Here is a 20,685-nt window from a genome sequence, read left to right on the forward strand (position 1 = left end):
GCAGGGAGAACAGAGCTCAGATATCCACAACTACCAAATCCAGGACTTAGAATTCCCTTCGTCCCCCACAAAACAGAAATATGAACTCTGAGACAATGACTAGTACAGCTTCTGATTTAAAATATTTGATCATACTTTATTTCCCATTTAAATTTCAAGACACACTGACATAGCCTGAATGACTTTGGAAGAATGTGGAAATTCTACGATGGATGTTCCGTCACATTATGAGCAGTTAGGCGTCTTTGAGGACTCAAAGCAATGGGAAGCAGAACACTTCTCCCCTCCCAGAGTGGGGGAGCCCTGGGAAGATGTGCCCTGACTCCTTCTGAAGTCCAAACAAATCTGTGCAAATGACAGTTCCAACACAATAGGTAGGCATCAACTGAGAAAGACCACAGAGAAATCTCAAGTGAAGTAAGTGTGTGCCGAGGTGGCTCTTAGGGAATCGGGCTGCATTGCAGTGTTGGGTTCTCTGTCCTTCTTATTGAAGATGCAGCCCTTTTGGACTCTTGATAATTCCCCAGAACAGTGAAACATCTCAGTTCCTACAGAATATTGAAGATGAAAAAATGGTCTCAGCGAAGCCCACATTGTACAGAAGAGAATTTGATGCCTAGGCCTGTATGGACTGGGTCTAGTTCCCCCTCGACTTGTCAGCTGTGCTCATACTTGTGACTCCACTGCTCATATCAGAGCTGGGATTGCAGCATATTTACTTTTCACCTTATGTGCAGCTCAGCTCCTAGTGTAGGAGTGTTGTTAGCTCGAGGAAAAGAAACACGTCCTGGCTGTTCATTTATAAGGTTGTGACCTTGAAAATGGAAGGCATGTCGAGTATTCCCTTTAACAAGGGAGGAGCAGCAGCTACAGTCCACCCCAGAAAGGAAGAAGAGGTTTTCAGTTCCCACAGAACTACTCAGCCAGACTTACTGAGTGCAATCTTCTAATAACTGGGGACAGCCAATAAAGCTGATGGCCTGGTCCCAGCGCTGTGGGCTCGGGCCACGCCCCTGAACACATGGCAGCCTTGGGATGATTGATGACACGGATATCATTGCATCAGACCAGAACCCCGAGGGACTGAAGACACAGGAGGAAAGTCAGGGTACTGACTTTCAGTAGATGAATACTAAGTAGCTTCATATTATTGAAGCATTAGACAACAATAGAGTCCACCTTGCAAAGGACAGTTTTGAACAATATATGAGAACACTGGTCAAGCTTTCTACATCAGTCTGAGCTGAAAACCAAGAGCAAATCATGTTTTACTAGCTCATGTCCTAGAAACATTTGATTCCCTGGTTCAAGAACAAAGGACCTCGCTGCAAAATTGTTACATTTGGTATGGCTCATAATGCCTGCATGTTTTCAAAAACCTGTCATTGACGTGAGCTGGAAACTACCACACACATGCATCCTTGCTGATACGATTCAATGCGGACACCCAAGATGTGGACACTGCCTGGACATGTTATATTCCCACATGATTATCATGACCCACATTCCCAACCACCTTTCACTCTAACTGAGCATGTTCCCCACGTCTACTGGTGTCACTTGCTGCAACAGTTTGACTTTGGTAAGAGGTTGTTGCAGTTGGCAACAAGTGGTCCCAGTGTTCATAATGCGCTTATGTTTAGGAATCATCTTTACGGAAACACAGGTAAGTTTTACGAGAACAAAATGCCTTGTTTTAATACAACATCGCCATAAGGGGGACTGCATACCAGATTGGCTTTTTGAAAGAACCCATCACCATGATGGAACAGCTGAAATATTACATCTTCAGGAGCCAGCCACCAGGCCGCCATAATGTATGTGAGAGCTCGTTTTCCTTAAAAACACAGAATGTGGCTTTCCTTCATTTGACTGAGCTCTAAGAGATTCTCTCAAACTATTTCATGCCTAGTACAAGGAAGAGTACGTAGGAAATAGTACAAGGCAAGTGTATAGTTTCCTGGGAGCAGTTAATTGGAAGTATAAATAGTTTTGCATTTTCAAAATGCACACAGTCAAGGAGAAGTTCAATGCTTGCCTCTCAAGTGTAATGTTCCCATAACACTTTCTGCACTACTATGCACAGCACGGAGGAGGCAGATCAGTAAGAAATAGGTAGGTGATCAGGGCTTCCAAACTTTTCTAATACTTCCGATGGGAGATCTAGAGAGTCCAGTACGTTCAGGTTTCTGAGAAATTGCTTTCTTCCTAGTGATAATGAGTCCCTGAGTAAAGACAAGCCCCTGTGGACACAGTGCTTTCCACCCAAGTAGGGCCACCTGCCAGGGGCCCTAACACACAAGGTGTGTTCTAGTGGATGCTACAGGTCTCACGGGACTCGGTGCCAGCTTCCGAGCTGGGCGCGGGGCGGCCTCGCTTGGACTTCAGGTCCTCGCTGGGGCTGCCGGCCCACTGTCTCTTGCGCAGCTTTCTGGCCGAGAGAGGTCTTGCTGAGGGGTCTTGGGTTGCAGGGCCTGAATCCGAAGTGCTTCTCTGAGCGACCTTAACCTGCAACACAAGCATCTTTGTAAGAGGCGTGGATCATATTCACATTCCTACAGCAAGTTTCTCATCAAGCTTGAAGTTAGATTCTTCTTCCCCAGGTGTTGGACACAGCGTTTCCCTTTCTTCTTACCTAAGGACAGGCCCCACCTAAGAGCTTGGAAGAAGTCTGACATGACCCCTGGCGAAACACCTTGCAAACTTTCCTTGACCCCTCTGATGGCCAGAGACCTGCTCCCAAGGCCAGTGTGACACTGTCAGACCAGAGGGAAGCTCTTTGAGGGCTAAGACTTGGCCTCTTTACCCTTGTGTGCCCTGACTACCCAGGAGACATTCCACATACAGCTAAGAGAGAACCCAAACCAGCTTCCATTTCTCTTAGTGGAGCTGCCATTGTCATTCAAATGAATAAAACCCAAATGAGTGACTCCACCTTCGCAGGTGTAAGCCTTCTTTCCAACATTGAAAAGTCCTTCCTCCTGTTCCTCAAGTAACACTTTAATCATTCTCGGGTGATTGTTATGTGGTTTTCAGGTAGGGTCTGCATGATAGCAGAAGGGCAGCAATCTACTACAAAAGCCAGTGGGCAGTACATCCCCTTTCTCATGGCCTGTCCTTTCAGGAGAAAGCAGGAACTCAGCAAATGTAAGGCTTTAAGAAGCAGAGGAGAGTCAAGACTTTTTTGGAGGTTCACATATCAGTGAAAGAAGATACTGGTCAGAAGAGAGAGAGGAACAAGACACATGAAGTACACAAACGCTTCACTTAACCAAAGTTAAAGGTAACAGTGGGAGATTCCAGGAGGAAGATCTTTGAAACCAATGCAAACCAAAGACAAAGAAACAGAGGACAGGCTGTCCCAAGGGCAATGCATGTTCAGTCCTGGACCTGACAGGAAGCGCTGTGACAGGTCACTTCCTGAGCAAGTGACTGCCAATGACCTCCTTGGGAAGCAGCAAGAAGAAAGAATGGAAATTATTTCCCCGTTTATATTCTTTCCATAGGAAGTATGTAGTTTTAAAAGGCAGCTAAATACATTTCATGAGAGAAAACCCAGCAAATCTGGCCAACAGGTGACACCCTTGCAAAGCCTGCCTCTACCTCAGATTACGTGCAGGACACTTCAAAGGGGCAGCAGCCTTGAAGGGTCAGGATGAGGACTGAATGGCAAATTACCATCCATGGCAAGTCGATGAAATGAAAGGAAGTTTTTTAGCCCTGGCCAATGTGGCTCAGTGCATTGAGCGCCAGCCTGCCAACCAAAGAGTTGGCGGTTTGGTTCCCAGTCAGGCCACATGCCAGGGTTGTGGGACAGGTCCCCAGGAGGGGGCACATGAGAGGCAACCACACATTGATGTTTCTCTCCCTGTCTCTAAAAATAAGTTAATAAAATCTTTTAAAAATCAGTTTTACTGCTGCTCTTCCTTTTGTTTTAAATTACAAAGTGATACAAAAGACAGGCATTTCCCTTGAACCCATCAGAGGTGGAGAATCAAGTCTTCAGGTGCACTGTTAAAAAAAGAGAGTGAAAGATCCCAATGGGAGAGAGAATTTGACCCTAATTAAAGAGCCAAAGTCCATCCCTGGACTGTCCTCGCCTCTAGATTCAATTTCTCTGATACAAATGGAGGAAATTAGAGTCAGTGATCTGGGTTTAAACTATGGATGTGTTCCTCAGGCAGGTTCCTTAACCTGAGACCTGTCGAAAACAACATGAGGTCAAATTCAACAGGTACTCAGACTCTCAGGTTCACCCAAACCCTGTCTTACACACTGTGTCTAGTTCACAGTGGGGAGAGGGTGAGGATGTGAATGGCTCCATGAAAACGAACCTCATAACTAGGGAAAAAACGTAGAGCCCCACAGAACTGCTGACTGACAGGGGCTGTGGTGAGGGCATCACCATCATCCTCTACAACCTAGTGGCCAATCCACCGGCACTGAGCAACCCCAGGTTCAGATCAGGTCTACACACATCACACTCCCTTGTCCCCAGCAAGTAGGAGCTCCAGGGTTTATTCCCCCCAGAGACATACCTGAGAATGGTCCTCATCTAACCTGCTTTTCACTTCTTTTCCCCTTGAACTTGTCACGTGTCCCGGTCTTGTTCCAAACTCAAGCCAGCCATTTCAGGGAAACACTACCATTGTGAGTTTCGAAGCAACTATATTTTTCAAACTGAGTGATGAAATATGCTTAAGCGTTGAGGGGAGCATTTGATAAGGTGACTCAGGAAATGCTGAATTAAATTAAATTTCAGGAAGCCGGGTTTTGAAGTTTGCATCTAATCACGAAGCCTCCTGTCACCTCCTGTCCAGAGGACCCCCTTCAGTTGCACACGTGCACAACATTGCTCAGCGATTCACAACCGCTGGTGCCTCCTGCCTCCCGTAGCTCATACAGGGATCACACATATTCAGGAACACTGCTTAGGACTCCCTACTCAAGGCATTCAATAGCAGTGTGCAGAGCAGGCCCCCTAGAGTGCAGAGCCCTTTTTCTTAGAGAGTAAGTCCAAACTCCACAAGCAACTCCACTTCCCATCACCTCCAAAGAAAAGAAGAGGAAAAAGGCCTGTGTGCTGATTTCACGACATGATTTCCTAACACACTTTCCAAACATCTATTTCTTTCTGCAGCCGCTTCAGGACAACATCAACAGCTCTATTCATTCAACAAATATCTGTTGAATTCCAGATGTCGCATTAGACAGGAGGACACAGGGAAGCCACAAACAATGGGGAACCTCACAGAACCCATCTTGCAACTCAGAAGGCACGCTTTTAAGCAAGCAGTGACTATCAAGTGAACCGGCATCACATAATGGAAGTGCAGGGCACTTACTACCTATGTCATGATTTCCTGTTTCAGAGCCAAATACCTCCCTGGATCCCTGTAAGTGTGAGTCCAGCAGATAGGTCTTGGCGTGCACTGGGGATTAAGGAGCAGCTCCCAGTCAGCCACCTAAGGAAATGGCCCAGCCTCCTCTGGGACCTAAACCAGACTCCTGGCTGGCAGGTCAGGGATTATCTTATGGTCAATAGCTTTGGTGCCACTTGCAAGCTGCGCTCTTTGGAGTCACTGGTTGCTTCATGGAAAAGAAGCTGTTTTAATGGTCACTGGAATGTCAGAAGACACCCCAGTGTACTCTCTCCAGTGTTTTGTTGTTCCTGGAATCTCAAAGTGAAATCATCATGGGGGGAAGGAGGGAGGGAGGATGGAAAGGATGGCGGAATTGATGATGGAAGGAAAAACATTGCACAAAATGGTAGAATATTTCTAGTACGAGTAATGGACCATTGACTTTAATGAGTGAAAGAAAATTTTGACCTTTCCTTCACACTCTTGAATTAGAAAGATTTTTTTGCCATGTAAGTTATGGAGAAACTTAATAGTAGGTATAAAGTCCTTAATACTGAAACATCTTACAGATCAAACAAGTTTGCAAATATGCACTTGTTTTGATTCAGCTAATCGCCAACCTCACTCTCGTTTGGTATCCCAAATCCTAAACACTTGCTCACTGAAGAATGCTTACGTAACAATAATAAGGGTTATGACACTAGCAAAACTTCGTTTACTGGTTCAAGTTAAGCAGATTGCAAACGTAAACTCTGACAAGCAAAAAACCATCATGAGAGTTTTTCAATTCTTGACGCTCTTCCAGCAACGTCCAACAATACTCCTGTGATCCCCAGTTTGCAAAACACTGGGAGAAAAGCAAGACCGTGGCACTGAGAGAGAGTGGGTGTCAGCTCTGGGCATTAACTTTGTGTGTTTCCGTTTCTCATCCTTTTCTGATTGTACTTCCGGCCAGAGTTCAATACAGTGAGGAAGTAAAACGCGAACGTTTGACACAAGGCACACACTCCATGCACATAAATGACAGCTGCAGGTGGTGGATCGTAGAAATGCTCCACAATTTGTTCAGCAAATATTCTCTCTGCTTTAAGGTAACATTTACCAGGCTGTTTGCAAGAAACACAGAGATCACTAAAGTCCTAGTCCCCAACAAACAAAATAGCGAAATCCATAAAGAGCTCCTTCCTTTAGACATCCAGTGAAATGTGTGCTTTTGGCAGAAAGTAAAGGGAGTCACAAAAAGTGAAGAATGGGAAGCAGCACAGAGGAAAAAGCACCAAATTACTATGACCAAGGCCTGTGCCTAAATGAAAAGCACCCCTTCGAATCTCTCAGTGCTAATGCCTGAAACTTTCTTCCAAGTCCCTTGAATTCTATCTAACGAGGCCACTTCCCATCACACTGTCTGAGGGACCTGCTGGGGAAGGGCCAGGTTGCAGCAGGATCATGGAATGTGCATCCTCAGGGCTGCTCACCACTGACTTCTTTGTACCCCATGGAGAGGAAGGACAGACTTGCAAGAGCTCCCAAGTCAGAGGACGTGGTGTGAAACCCTTGCCCTGAGAACCCTGTCATCTCCTGAATTTCCAAGTGCAGATTCTTGTTCGCAGGAGGTACCTTTTGGGGTCTGCTGCCCCCAGCTCTTGGTTGGGACATCCCAGCGTGGCTTTCTCTGCCGATACTTAGGAGGCACCGTGTCAACTTGTGGGCTGCAAGGCGTGGACTGGTCCTGCTTGCCACGGTTGTACTTCGCAGGATGTAGGGGCTCGTCTTTCCCGTTGGGAGGGCAGCAGGCCCTAGGAACAAAAAAGCTGCCTGTCAACATTGCTAGGTCCAGGTCTATCTATAATGACCATGATATGCATTAGGTCAATTGTTTAACAAAGAGAAGCAGAATTCCAAAGATCCTTTCTCCCTGCCACAGCGGTTAGGGACAAACTTCAGAGTCACCCTGAGAGTTGCCAAACTGAAGAAATAACGAACATGTTTTCCCTTATGAGAAACATAAGAAAACAAAACAAAACCCCACAATGGGAAAATGCACCCATGGACATGAACTATAGGAGGGGAATGTGGGAGGGTGAAATTTGCATGTGAAATTCCATGTGGACTTTCAAAAGTGCACAGATAATTTTGTTTTCAAATCATGCCACACCTTCCTTTCCAACTTCTGGGAGTCCCTGGGGCTCAAGCCCAGTGTCTCCCGCATCCTCTGCAGGGGCAATGCCCCTTCTGGCCGCCTTCCAGCTTCTTTTAGGAAAGGTGTGTGGTGTGGAAGGTGCAGTTCCTCCCTCGTTCTCCCGAATCCCACTGGCCCTTCGCCCCTTGCCTGAAGCTTTAGTTTGGCCGGATGATCCCTTCTTTGCAGTAACACAAGGGACTGGAGGTGAATCTGCGTCAACTGATTTTAGCAAAGGGGAAATCTGGACACTCGGTGGAGACTGTGGTGAACTCAGACGAGCGACTTGTGCTTCTAACATCTCTTTGTCTCTCTCCAACTTCTCGTGGCTTGTCCGCAGGGAGCAGTACTTATCCCAGTGCTCTTCTGCCTCCTTGCTTTTTCTTTCAAGGGCTGCTTTCAGTTCCTTCACCTCGGTCATCAGCTCATCTACATGAGCATCCACAAGAGCACCTGTCAAAAATCACAGCATGACACTCTTTACTTGACATTCCACATCATAAAGCAGAAAACCTGAAACTTGGGTTTTAGTTTCATTTTTGTTTTCATACAAGTGGAGAAGGTATATCTATGCATGTTCTTATAGATTCACACCCTTTGTTTGGGAGAGATCATATCAGGGTGAATACTCCAATAGACTACATAGGTCTTCTTAGGACAGCTTAAATAAAGCCCACCATAATCTCAAACTTGTATTGCAGCCAACCCATGAAACGTTCTTGTAGTTGTTCATATGAAATCAAATGGATTACTTTAGCACCTCTCCTCTATTCCTTTTCCATGCATCCACTCACTACATGAACAACATAAGTCATTCGAGACTATGAAATCTCCTCCATTGTAATGACTTTGGGAGGTAGAAGGGGGCTGGTGAAAAGGCAGGTCCTAAAAAGCTCTGAAAATTATTTGTAAGCAATGGAGGGTCCCATGCCCAAAAGTTTGGGGGACGCTAAAAGATGGAGTCTTGGTCAACTTTTAGCTGCCATGGTTGGCAGGAAATCCATTAGAAAAACTCCCTGGAGCTCCATAAACTCTGAGATCTCTTCTGAGCAGGAAAGACCCCAGGACCACCCTACTGAGCCTTGGTCCAGAAGAGCCACCGTGACAGTGCTCATCATCACCTTTCCACTCAGTGAGAAGAATTCCACTCAGGCATCAGTGGAGAAAAGTTGTCTTTTCCTTTTCATTTTACCTCCACTCCCTGACACAGAGTCCCCAAGCCCTTCCATGGACTTGACCCATGGGAATAGGCCAAGGACAACCAGGATCAGGTGTCTGCAATCTGGCAGGTCCAGCTCAGATGGCACTCCACCTGTGACGCTATCTAGATAAATGCACATCCCGTGGAAAACTCTTCCTGGAAGGGCCCATTAGCAAAAGGCACTGCCAGTGTTTTTGTACATTTCATAGATCAGAAGATGTGATTGTTCTAGGTTAAAATTCAGGCTTCCCTCTGAATCCTATGAATGATCCAACAGTGAGCTCAAAGTTCGGAAATTGGACAAAGGACAACCACCGAGAATCAGCATGCAGTAGGACACTGGAGCACGGAGACACTGCCTGTGCCCACACCAGGCTTTGCTGGCCTGGGCACGGGGCCCTGCCCAGCTCACCCCACCTGCTTTCTGCTTCTCTTGTGCAGCTTCTTCAAGGCGACACAGCTCTTTCTGCAACTGCTCCATTCCCTCTTCCATCATCTTACAGTGGCTGAGCCAACAAGCGATCTCCCCCTGGGCACGCTCCTTTTCCTTCTTCAGCTGCTTTATATGTGTTTGATTGTTCCTCTGCAAAACATAAAGTTGAATTGGAGACTTGCAATTTTTTTTATAATCACATAGATAGATCATTATGAGCCCTGGCTGGTGTTGCTCAGTGTACTGAACGCTGATCTGTGAACCAAATGGTTGCCGATTAGACTCCTGGATGGGCACATGTCTCTGTTGCTGGCCAAGTCCCTGGTTGGGGGCCTGGGAGAGGTACCAAATCAGCGTTTCTCTCCCTCTCTTTCTCCCTCCCTTCCTTCTCTCTGAAAAAATAAAGAAAAACTTTAGAAGTATAAAGTAAAAAAAGCAAACAATCTTTGAGATATACTTAAGAATCATATATTGTCAATATAACAACTATTATGTTCACACTAAAACATCTAATTAAGAATAAAACAATTCACCCTTTCTACTCAGTTTCCTAAGCCTCCCTGGTCGACACTGCATTTCTGATGCCCCTTCTTTGCATCCACAAACACAAAGCATGGTTCCTAAGCCAGTGTGCCCTTCAGTGGCTCACTCTGCCTGTGTTCGTGCCGTGGGAATCACATCCTGGGGGGTGGGGATAGGAGTCCATGGACTTATTCTCCGTGGGTCAAAAATTCGTAGAGAATATGTCCCCATTTACAATCTTGTGCTGATATAAAAGTGTAATACCTAAGCTGGCATGTGTTCCAGTCACACCAGGTGAAGGCTGAACAATATTATGGCTCACAATACCAATTTAAATTTTATAAGTAGCTCAACTAGAAAGTGAGTAGAAAGGTGGGAGAATACATGGTTCCTTAACCAAACACAAAAGCTCTGCAAATGATTTAGAGGCACAATTGGACCTGATACCAAGGTATTTAGAGTGTGGATGTGTCCTTCCTTGTGGGAATATTCACACATTGCTACAGAAATATGAATTGGCATGAAGTATGACCCTAGATCTTGCTAGAATATTCCATAATATATGGCACATGCACTGTGCTATGTAGTATCAAAAGAGGCAGAATTCCAAAGCCATTTAGCTCTAAGAGATTCTGGTAGCAGATCATGGAGACATAAAAGCACACCGAACTATAAAAACCAAAACCAAAACCAGAGCTCCATACTCATGTTGCCAGATTTCATCCTTTCTAGATTTCATCTTGACATCATGAGCAATGTTCCAAAAATTTCTGCACTTGCGAAATTTTCTACTTCTGAATCCAACTGTAACTGCATTAGAGATGGATTAATTCAATTGCAAGGATGCTGGTCAAGTATACGTCAGTAAAGTTACATGTGGTCTGAATAGACTCAACAAAGCACCATTCTGTACCTGGTGTGAATATAAACAAACATTCCCCCCAGTAAAACTGTCGAAGAGTAAAAGGGCAGAAAGTGTGTAAAAAAGTAGACCAGACGCTACATCTTCCTATTATGAAACCTAATATCTCTCATGGAGCAGAACATCATCGATCATTCATGTTATTGTGAATTTTATGAGTGTCTGTTTTATCGGCAGATTTCCTTCCTCTTGATCACTGTGTAAGAGCAATAAACCTCAGAGGTCGATACCTCGTTTTCTGTTTGAATATATTCAACACACAACATCATAATTTATAAATGTAAACCCTCGTTTCGTAAAGACCTTTACTGGAGGGTGTTTGTTTTCCAAATTCCTTAGTGTACCTTCTGGATGGCAGTCACTTTATAAAAACATCTCTGTAGGGATCACAACAGCCTCCCTTTCCAAGGAGAATTACTGAAGCGCCATCTCCAGTGTCAGGTTCCTGAGACTAGGGCTCACCTCCTCTTGTTCCTAGCCAAGAGCCTTTATGGCTCCCCTGTGGAGAGGAAGAGGAGAGTGGACACATGCATGTGCCAAGTGCCTGACCAAATGCTTTGCCACACCTTGACCTTCCTGGAAGGCAGAGGAAAGTGGGTTTGGTGCCAGTGGTGAACTTGGAGACCCATGAAGCAAGACTTTGGAATTACTTACCAAATTATTACCTAAAGCTCAGAGGCCTGCCCTAATCTCTTATTGGTTTAATCTTCATGTCCATCTCCAGAAGTGTTTCATACCCTCTCCTTTGAGGATTTACTGGGCAATGAAGTTCATTCCAGCCATGAGTCTGTGAGGCCATGCACTGATTTTTAAAAAGAGCTCAGCAGAACTGCTGAGTGATATTATTCATAAATACTCCGAACTTTTCCATAAAAATTAAAATGAAATCTCGTAAGTCAATACCTTTAAAACCACAATTCTTCCGTATAAACTGTTCTAAGTCATGAGGCAAGGAGAAGGAAACATACCTTGGTTTTTATCAATTCTCCTAAAAACTCAGTGACTTCTTTCAAAGAATTTCTGAGATGTTCTTCATTGGACGTTAAGAGGTCTATCTCCACCTTCTGCGAGCTGACGCGTTCTTCCTGGGAAGTCAGCTTCTCACTGTATGTCTGGATTTCCACTTCATGCTACGGCAGAGAAATGCCACTTTAGCAAAACTCCCCCAAAAGAAACCTGCTGTTGCAAGGACCATTTCAAGTGCACTCTGCCCATCTCCTGCCACTCTACTGCGAGATGCAGATGGAGCTTTACAGCTGAAGTTATCTGATGAGACGTGTGCAGGGAACGGGGAGAAAGATCGTGCAGCTCAAAGGACGGAGCCCTTCCCAAAATCTTAGAGCATAACAATAATGCTGCCCTTTGACCTTCTTGCAAAACAAACGTCTCCTGACTGTGGTCTACACACAGTCTCCAGCTCCCCCAGGTACCAAACTCCACTTTTCACCTGTTTGTTTGTGTCCAGAAGCAAAGTCTGATGTCTCTTTTCAGCTTCCTGAAGCTGTCTCTGATAGTCAGCTATTTCTTCTCTCATTTTCTCTTGCTTTTCCATCTGGTGTTTGTGTATGCAGTCCAAGCTCCTTTTCAAGTCACTATTTTCTAGCATGAATTCCTGCAATTGACCCTGAAGAGAAAATTAATACAATCATGGAAAAATAATGAAGAACCTTGATATATGTGTTCCGGAAAAGCTGAGTACTGAGGAGGAAAAACTACTTCACGAGCAAGACAAAAATCTGTACAGAATAGTGCAATGATCCTTCGCAATGGATTCATTTTTAATTGCAACTTCATGTCCAGTGACAATTTCCTCTGTTCTACCCAGCCACCCCCAAGGTTGCGGCCATGGGACCACAAAACCTCTGAAACCTGACTTCATCTAATGCACTCTGGGACGCCACCCTCCTAGGCTATGGGGCTGGCTTATTTCAGGGTTCCCATGGCAATCATTCCATGCCCTCATCAACAGCACTATCATTCAACCTTCATACTCGAGTCTCTCCAGGGTTAGACTTTCTTCCTTGAACAGCTCAGAGGCCACGTTCTATCACTGTAAGAATTTCCCTCCAGGTGCCCTGAACTCTTTTTCCTCTCTCTCTCCTCTATGAAGGACAGGCAAAACCCCGGTCCTGGAGGCATCTGTCTCCCTGGCGCCAGATCCCACATCGCTGCTTCTACCTGTGTCTGTATACACACTAGCCATGTCCACCTCCTCATGTCCCCTTCACTCACCCCCCTCTAACCTGCCCTCACCACAGCTCCTCCTGCACCAGCTCCTCCTCAGCCAGCTCCATGGTGTCGTAGACCTCCATGATGCAGATGCGAGGAGCACACTGCAGTCCTTGACCACTCATTTGCCCTCTGAGTAGGTCCCCGGGATGCTGAACATTCCTCTGTCTTCACAGACCCTCCTCCTTGGCTGCTAGGACATGGCACTCCCCTGGGTGGCCCCATCCTGTCTTCTCAGGGTCTTTGCTTGCTCTTCCTCCCCCTCTCCCCCTCCATGATGGAGGTCCCACGGCTCCGTCTGTATTTTCTATTACTCCCATTATCTTTAATTAGGACCTGTGTTGTAAACGACCCGAATGCATATAGCCACCCCACACCTTTCCTATAAACTGCAGCCTTGTGTATGATGTGCCCCTTCAGATTGTGTTCTGACACTTTACCACAGCCTGCCTTCCTCTGCCATTCTTTTTCATATCATTCTCCATTGATTCCAGCCACCAGGGCTTCCTTTCCATTTTTAAAAATCGTACAAAGATCTTCCTAATCTCAAAGATTTTACCAACTGCTCTCTACACCCAGAAGCTTCCCTGCTCCCCCTGGTTCTTTGTAGCACTGACACCCCAGCCCGCAGGCAACATTCTCTGACCACCCTATCTAAGCTAGGTGGGTGCCTACCCCACTCCCCAATTCCCAATTATTCTGCAGTAAAGAATCTCATTTGTATCCTTTAGAGCACTTAGCGGTTTAGGACTATTTTGTGCTTCCTGTTGTGGGCCCAGACTGTAAGCTCTATGAGTACAAGCAGCACAGGACAGCGATGGTTCCACATGGTACACCCTACCCCTAGTAGTGCTTATTGTTTACAGAATGAATAAATGAGTGAATGAAGTCACTGCAGGCTCCCACGCTCCGATGTATAAACCTGAGGCTAGACACTCAGCTTTTGTGTTTAGTAGAGCCTACCAATGAAGTACAAATAACAACACATTTGAGACAGCCCCAAACGGCTCAGTCCCAGGGCACTTTTCAGCAGATGCAACATTCAAATGTATCATCGGTGGCAACTCCTTCCACACAGCATTGCCAAAAAATCACTCAAGTCAATTGCTGAGATTAAGTGCCCCAACTTTACAGTTTTTAAAGTATTGATTTGAGAAAGGGAGAGAAAAACACCAGTTTGCTGTTTAGCCCTCCATGTATTCATTGGTGATTCTCGTATGTGCCCTGACCTGGGATGGAACCTAAGACTTGGCATATCGGGATGACTCTCCCACCAACTGAGCTACCTGGCCAGGACAATGCCAACTTTTGTACATGTTCCTCAGCTTCCATACCGTAGTTGAAGAAAAGTCCAAATTTCCGCAGCTCCTTCTACAGGCTACTACAAATACCATTTCAACCTCCCTATACTAATTCAGGGTCAAAATCACAACTCTGTGCTACCCTTTTCTAAGGATTCTGGAGGAGGGAAGCCGCATGAGGACTGTGTGGTTGTAGGAACGTTCACCATTTAACTGGGTTTGCAAACAGGTTTCGCTGCCCCTAGCAGCACTGCATGCACGTGGCAGCTCCTGGGACTGAGTGTTGAGATTCAGGAGAACAGGAGACAATGGGAATCAGCAGTCTGCTATGGGAACAGCAGGGGGAGTGGCTGCCCAGATGCTACCGATCTGCCACATGAACCCTGCTCTAAAACAGCACCCAAGACTGCTCTCACTCCACATGTTACTGGAACTTTCTTTGTGTTACTTTGTTAGTTCTCAGCAAGATCAGTGCATCTGCCTGTAGCCACATTCTGGCTGCTAATCTGCAGCAGGCGAGGAAAGCAGCCTATTGAAAACTGCAGGGAATCTACTTCTGATGTGACTTAATAGTGTACAGGGTGGTCGTCTATGGAGAAATGTCTGGGCTCCAGCACAGGTCTGGTCCTGTGCTCTGAGGCTGCTCGAGCCTCCTCCTGGGCCCCCGGCACTGCTGGTGGGCAAAGACCACTGCTTGTCTGACCCTGACAAGAGCGCTCCGAGTGTTTCTCTCAAAAGCTCAGCCATGTTTGGTAGAGTCCAGAAGGTCTTACAGAAGAAACCAGGAGAATGTGCACACCGAATTGCTAATCCGTCACAGATGGACTTACTTGGGTGTGCTTTATTTCTTCCGACATTACGTTTAATTCTTCAGTTAGCCTGTTTTTCTCTCCGCTGAGTTCTTCTTTCAAGTCTGTGATGTTCTGGGTCATCTCGTGCACTTTCCTCTGCAGCTCCGTTTCCCTCGAAGTCAAGGACTTTACCTGAAATTGAATCGCTCCTCAGGATCTGCTTTTGCTTGTCCGTGTGGACGAAACTAACCCCTGTGATCCAACAGTCACAACCCCTTCTCTGCAGGCTCCAATGAGAAAAAGGACCGTGTCTAACCCTCCCTTCACTAATCACTCAACTAATGTGCTCAGGTCCCACTGGTGAGCTTCCCTGTTCTTTATAGCAAAGGTTGAAGAAGAGACAGCAATAAGGAAAGGAATGAGAAGGGAAGATAACATTACTAAGTATCAAAACCCAGATTCACTGAGTCAAAATCAAGAGTCACTACTACTGCAGGCAAGTCAATGTCCCAGAAGTTCAAGATCCCATAAACTACGTCGAGCAAACTTTACAAAGTTTGGTCCAATATTGGAAATACCTTCCAGAAGATAATGCAATTCACCCGTGGTTTCCCTCCCTCCTGACAACATATGCAATTGTAGAAAAAGCCACTTACTCTTTCAACACAGGACAGCTTTTCTGTTTGTGTTGATTCAAGCTGTTCCTCTAGGTCCCTGCAGGAATTCTGCAGGACTTTGTTGGTGTCCTGCAAGGTGTCATTTTTGGACTGCAGCCTTCGGATCTTCTGCTGCAGTTCCTTGGTCAGACTCTCCAGTTCTGCTTTCTGCGTCATCACTTGAGGCTCTCCTCCTCGCTGGGACAGCTTAGAGACAAGCTGCTCTTGGTCCTGGAGTTCCCGTTTCAAGAGGCTGATCTCTTGCTCCCTCTTCTTGACCTTCTCTTTGCAGTCTTCTGCTTCTTGAATGAGGCCATTCATGGAAGACTGCAGACTGACACAGTCACTTCTGGTCTGGTCAAGCACGTGCAGCAACTGCCAGTTCTCAAGCTGCAGTTGAGCCATGTGCGCACTCAGACCCTGCTCTCTGGCCTTCCAGGTGCCCTGCTCATCACCCAAGGCGGGCCGTCTCTCCTTGAGGTCTTTCATCTGCGCTCGCAGCCTCTCCTGCACAAGGTCACTTTCTTGTTTCACGCGAGCGATTTCCTGCTCTTTTTCTCGCGATAGACTCTCAAAGGAAGCTTTTAACTGTTCTAATTCCCGGACGCGCTCTTGCTCTTTTTGTAATTGTTTGGTCAGTTCTTCGTTTTCTGACCTGAGGTCATTCAGACTCGGGGCCATCTCCTCTATCTTGGCCTTTAACTTGTCCACCTCTGCTTTGGAGCTCTGCGCTTCCCGAGTTGCACGCTCGTGGGTTTTTTTGGCCTTTTTCAGTTCTTTTTCGAGTTGATCGACTTCGCCCTTAAACGACTCTGCTTGATGCTTAGTTTCCTGCAGTTTTGCCAGGACGAAGAATTGCTTCTTGTCATCGTCTTCTAGTTGGTCTTTCAGCTTTTTGAGGCTCTTGCTCAGCTGCTGCACTGTGTGCACTGGGGAGCTGTGTTCTGGGAACTTCCTGGCTTGTGAGTCATCACACAGAGCTGCCACCGCCTTCAGCACCTCTTTCAGTTCTTTTTCCAGCAATTCCCCTGCAGCTACGGATTCTGCTTGCATGTTGCGATTTTCTTCCTCCTTTGCCTCTAACAGCTGTACCAGGGAAGAGCGTAACGTGGTCAACTCAGTCACTTGACCCTGTTTCTCTTGTAGCTGCTGGGTCAAATTTTCCTTTTCGGACCTGGTCGTGGCAAGGTCCAATTCGGAAGCTTTCAGATGTTCTGTCATGAATTCTATTTGTGCTTTCAGGGTCTCCACTTCTGCTTTGGAATATTCAGCATGCAGAATGGTCTCCTTGTGCTTTTTCCCGGCCATGTGCAACTGGCTTGCAAGATTCTCATTCTTACTCGCAGTGCCCTTCATGTTCTCCAAGCGTTTGTTCTCGGCACCCTCCGAGCTGACCCTCGGTGTCTCCATGTCTCTTTTGAGCAGATGTCCCTCGTCCTGTGTTGGGCTCAGCCTCAAGGCGACCATGTCTGCAGACTCCAAGGTTTCAGGGACATTCGGATCTTCCTGTTGCACTTCACGTAGTTTGTTCTGCAGACTTTTGCGTTCCCTTAGAAGGGATTCCTTGTTGTGATTCATGTGTTCGATTGGGTGTTCCTGGTGATTTCTGCCCAAAGACAGGGCCTGTAAGTCCTTTATCAAGTGCTGCAGCTGCTCCTGGAGGTGGACTTTCTCTTTGGAAGACTGCTCCTGACAACCTTCTGCTGGCAGCAGGACTTCCGCAGTCTCGGTGACTGTGTCCATCTCTGGGCTGAGGTGCTGCTGGACATCCCTGTCACTGATCAGGTCCTGCTTGTGTGCTCTGTCTTTGCCTTCGACAGCACACTCTTCTGACCAGTCTGTGTCACAGCTGTCACTTCTGCCCTGGAGAGCCTGTGGCTGTAACATATAACAAGAACACATTTTACTTTTCAGGAAGAGTCAGAAAAGATTCAATAGGCTTCATTATTGCCTTGTAGGCACTGGCTTCTTGCCTGTGCTAAACACATGTCTTCCAATGGCATATTTCCTACCACATTCTCCCCTCTCCATCCCAATGTCAACACAATGAAGCAAACACTCAGGACGTATCCTGTCTGGACAAGGCACTGGCGCAGGCGTGTGTCATGAGGACAAACCCTCCAGTGGTTTGATGGTCTGCACTGGCACACACTGAATTTTCAAGGGGTTTTTCTCACTAGGGATTGTCCAGGGAGCCGAAATATAAGTTTTCCTTTGTGATTCTGAGACACGAGGCTACCCAATACCACAGACAGTGCTCAGCTTCCATCTTTAGCATTTCTGATATTCTTCAATAGGAGAAGGCGGTGAGGTGTCACGACCAGATTGTCAGCCCAAGGACTTCAGCCTGCACTTACTGACTGGATTCTTGGAGAAACCATATGTCAGGACACCCCCTTCCTGTCATCTGTCAAACAGGGGTCAGCTGCTGTGACTACCCCTGCGGCCTCCTCAGCACTTGCCGTTTCCATCACACAACAGCAAGGAGAGGGAATGAAGTGAGACTCCTGGACTCTACAGCATTGGGAGTTCAGCTGGGAGACTGGAAGGACAAAGCCAGAAGTAACTAAGCACTTTCCCATTCAGTACACAGAGAAATGTCTTTTTACACCACTGATATGGAACCGCAGATTTGTATCAGGGCAAAGTGTTGGAAAATGATTCAGTCATCTGCCATAAACTCTTACATTTGTTTCATGACTATAACTCTGTAACATTAAACATCTCTGGAAAGGGCTAGAGTGGTAACATTCACATCACGTTCCTTTTCCTAAGCTCTGGTTGAATATGGAAGTGAGCTTGATGAACGCACAGAGAATCAAAACATGCAACATAGACATGCTCAAGACCACTTTTCTGACTCCGTGATAGGATTTTCTCTAGGATGCTTGGAAAAACCTCTTTAGTAGTTCCCCATATTAGTGTTTAAATGTAATCGCTGTAGAAATTCAGCTCTCAGTAAACCTCAAAAAGGTTTAGTCAGGTTCCTAAAGTTCTGGTTTTTGTTTTTTAAAAAACTTTAGAATATATTTTATGCTCTTGAAAACCTATTCTATCTACCAAGGAATGATTCACTTGACACTGGTGCTCAGAAGCCAGAAGACTGCTGCGATGAGCCTCATTTGTCACCAGGGAGTCCCTGGGTGTCAGCAGCTCCCTGACACTCTCCTATTCCGAGGGCAGGTCTCGGTAACGCTGGGTTTTGTTATTTCACTTGACAGCAGTTGAAGCTTGTGCTTTGCATCTTCCACTGGCTCAGTCAGCTCCGAATCCCTCAAACTCATGCTCCTGTTTCCTTCTTATGTTTCTCATCTGACAACGTGGCCTTCTGCTTGAGCTCTGCCTGAGCTTCTTTCTGTCTCCACCTGCACTGTCTATCTCTCGATGACACTGGGAAGGTTCTTCACCTCCACCCTTAGGCTTTGTCCTTCCATCTCCAGTGTGCTTACTCTCTCGTATTCATCGCTTCTTATTTGTTGTATCTTCAAACACATTTCCAATCAATTCATATCACTCAGCAAGATTTCAATCTCTAATTGCATCTACTTTATGAGTTTTCAGTTTCACTTTTCCAGTGAGAAAATAGAGTTTTCTCTTCTTTCCATTCTTCTGACTCTTTTTTTTTTTTTTTATTCCAAACCCTCAATAAGCTTCAGACTCTCTCTCGGTTTTGCTTAACTTTTCACTCACTTGTTCAACGCGATGTTCCCTTTCCTTGAAGAGGGCTTGAGAACCATCACGCTGCTTTTCCAGATCAGCCAAGGCAAGCTTCAATTTCTCTGAAGTCAAGGAGATCTCTTGCGAATTGATTTTTTCCTGGAGATCTCTTAACATGGTTTCTTGAGAAGCATTCTTAGCTATGAAAAATAAAAAGCATTGTCAATGTTTTAAATATCGATGTCCTAAGAATGTGACACTGAAAAAGAAAATCTAAACACACTAAGAACTCCCAAAATTGGCATTATTGCCCAGACACCTCCTGCAAAGTAGATCATCAGACAATCATCTAAGACCCAGAAAGTCAATGAGCAACATGGTCCTTTCAGGGGTGCTTTGTTCATCTGCTTTCTAGGCAGCTTAACAAAGTGCTGTTTAAAATACCAAGAGATTACTTTCCTACCCAGTTGAACCGTTTTCTTCTGTGTTTGGGTGCATGTGGACAGGAATAGCTGTTTTATTGTGCTTCACAGATGCCGTGTGTTTTACAAATAGGAGGCAAGACCCTCCACAAGCCAAAAGGTCATGACTCACTTTGTTGTGTGGGATACTGGCTTTATTGCCCTGGTTGGAACAGAGCCTGCCCTACCTCTGAGGTCTGCCCATAGTTTTCACCTCTTATGAAATAATTACTCAGCTCTGGCCTGTGCAGCTCAGTGGATTGAGTGCCGGCTGCGAACCAAAGGCTTGCCATTTTGATTCCTAGTCAGGGCACATGCCTGGGTTGCTGTCCAGGTCCCCAGGTAGGGCCACCTGTGGGGCAACCACACATTGATTTTTCTGCCCCTCTCTTTCTCTCTACCTTCCCCTGCTGCTAAAAATAAAAAAAATAAAATCTTAGAAAAATAAAAAATAATTATTCAGAGAGTGAAAACTGTGACAAAAGCCTCCGTTACCACCTTGTTTTCTGGCCAGCAACACACATGCCCGCCCTGGCCTCACACAGTTGAGAATCATCTCAATGCTTTCATTCAACAGTGACAGGCATCCTCCCAACTCCCCAAATAAACTGAGGGAGAATAGAAGTTGAGAATCTCAACAGCAGCTGGTAAACACAGCACGGTTTCTAACCAGCATGCAGGAGTGACAATAAGTGGAAACCAGCTCCTGGTTTTCACCCGCTAATTTCAGGCCACCAACCAAGTGATTGGCTCTCCACAGGCCACAAGGGCTATCAGTCAGCTCTTTTTATGAGTACCTAAGACAATGACCCTGGTGGCCAACAATGGAAAACGCCCACACTTTTCACTATTCTTCTGGTTTCATTCAAGAAAGACCAACATTTCTACCTACTGCACTGGAAGCATTGAAAGCTGCCTGGGGGAGATGGAAAAGGTTAGAGAAATCCTAGACGTGCAGATACCCGAGGGG

General features: G+C 46.0%; 1 protein-coding gene across 1 annotated transcript in view; it reads right to left on the reverse strand.

Moving 5' to 3' along the window:
• Positions 1-2,310: 2,310 nt before the first annotated feature.
• LOC128779764 (centromere protein F-like) overlaps positions 2,311-20,685 on the reverse strand; it is a 43,052-nt gene continuing 24,677 nt past the window's right edge. Inside the window, 14 exon segments of the mRNA XM_053915900.1 lie at positions 2,311-2,508; positions 6,981-7,159; positions 7,519-7,995; positions 9,161-9,326; positions 11,589-11,750; positions 12,068-12,244; positions 14,981-15,133; positions 15,598-17,475; positions 18,658-18,806; positions 18,809-18,889; positions 18,892-18,956; positions 18,958-19,153; positions 19,156-19,243; positions 19,246-19,454. Coding sequence (XP_053771875.1) covers positions 2,311-2,508; positions 6,981-7,159; positions 7,519-7,995; positions 9,161-9,326; positions 11,589-11,750; positions 12,068-12,244; positions 14,981-15,133; positions 15,598-17,475; positions 18,658-18,806; positions 18,809-18,889; positions 18,892-18,956; positions 18,958-19,153; positions 19,156-19,243; positions 19,246-19,454 — 4,178 coding nt within the window.

Source organism: Desmodus rotundus, chromosome 12, assembly GCF_022682495.2.
Source record: "Desmodus rotundus isolate HL8 chromosome 12, HLdesRot8A.1, whole genome shotgun sequence".
Classification (NCBI taxonomy): Eukaryota; Metazoa; Chordata; class Mammalia; order Chiroptera; family Phyllostomidae; genus Desmodus; species Desmodus rotundus.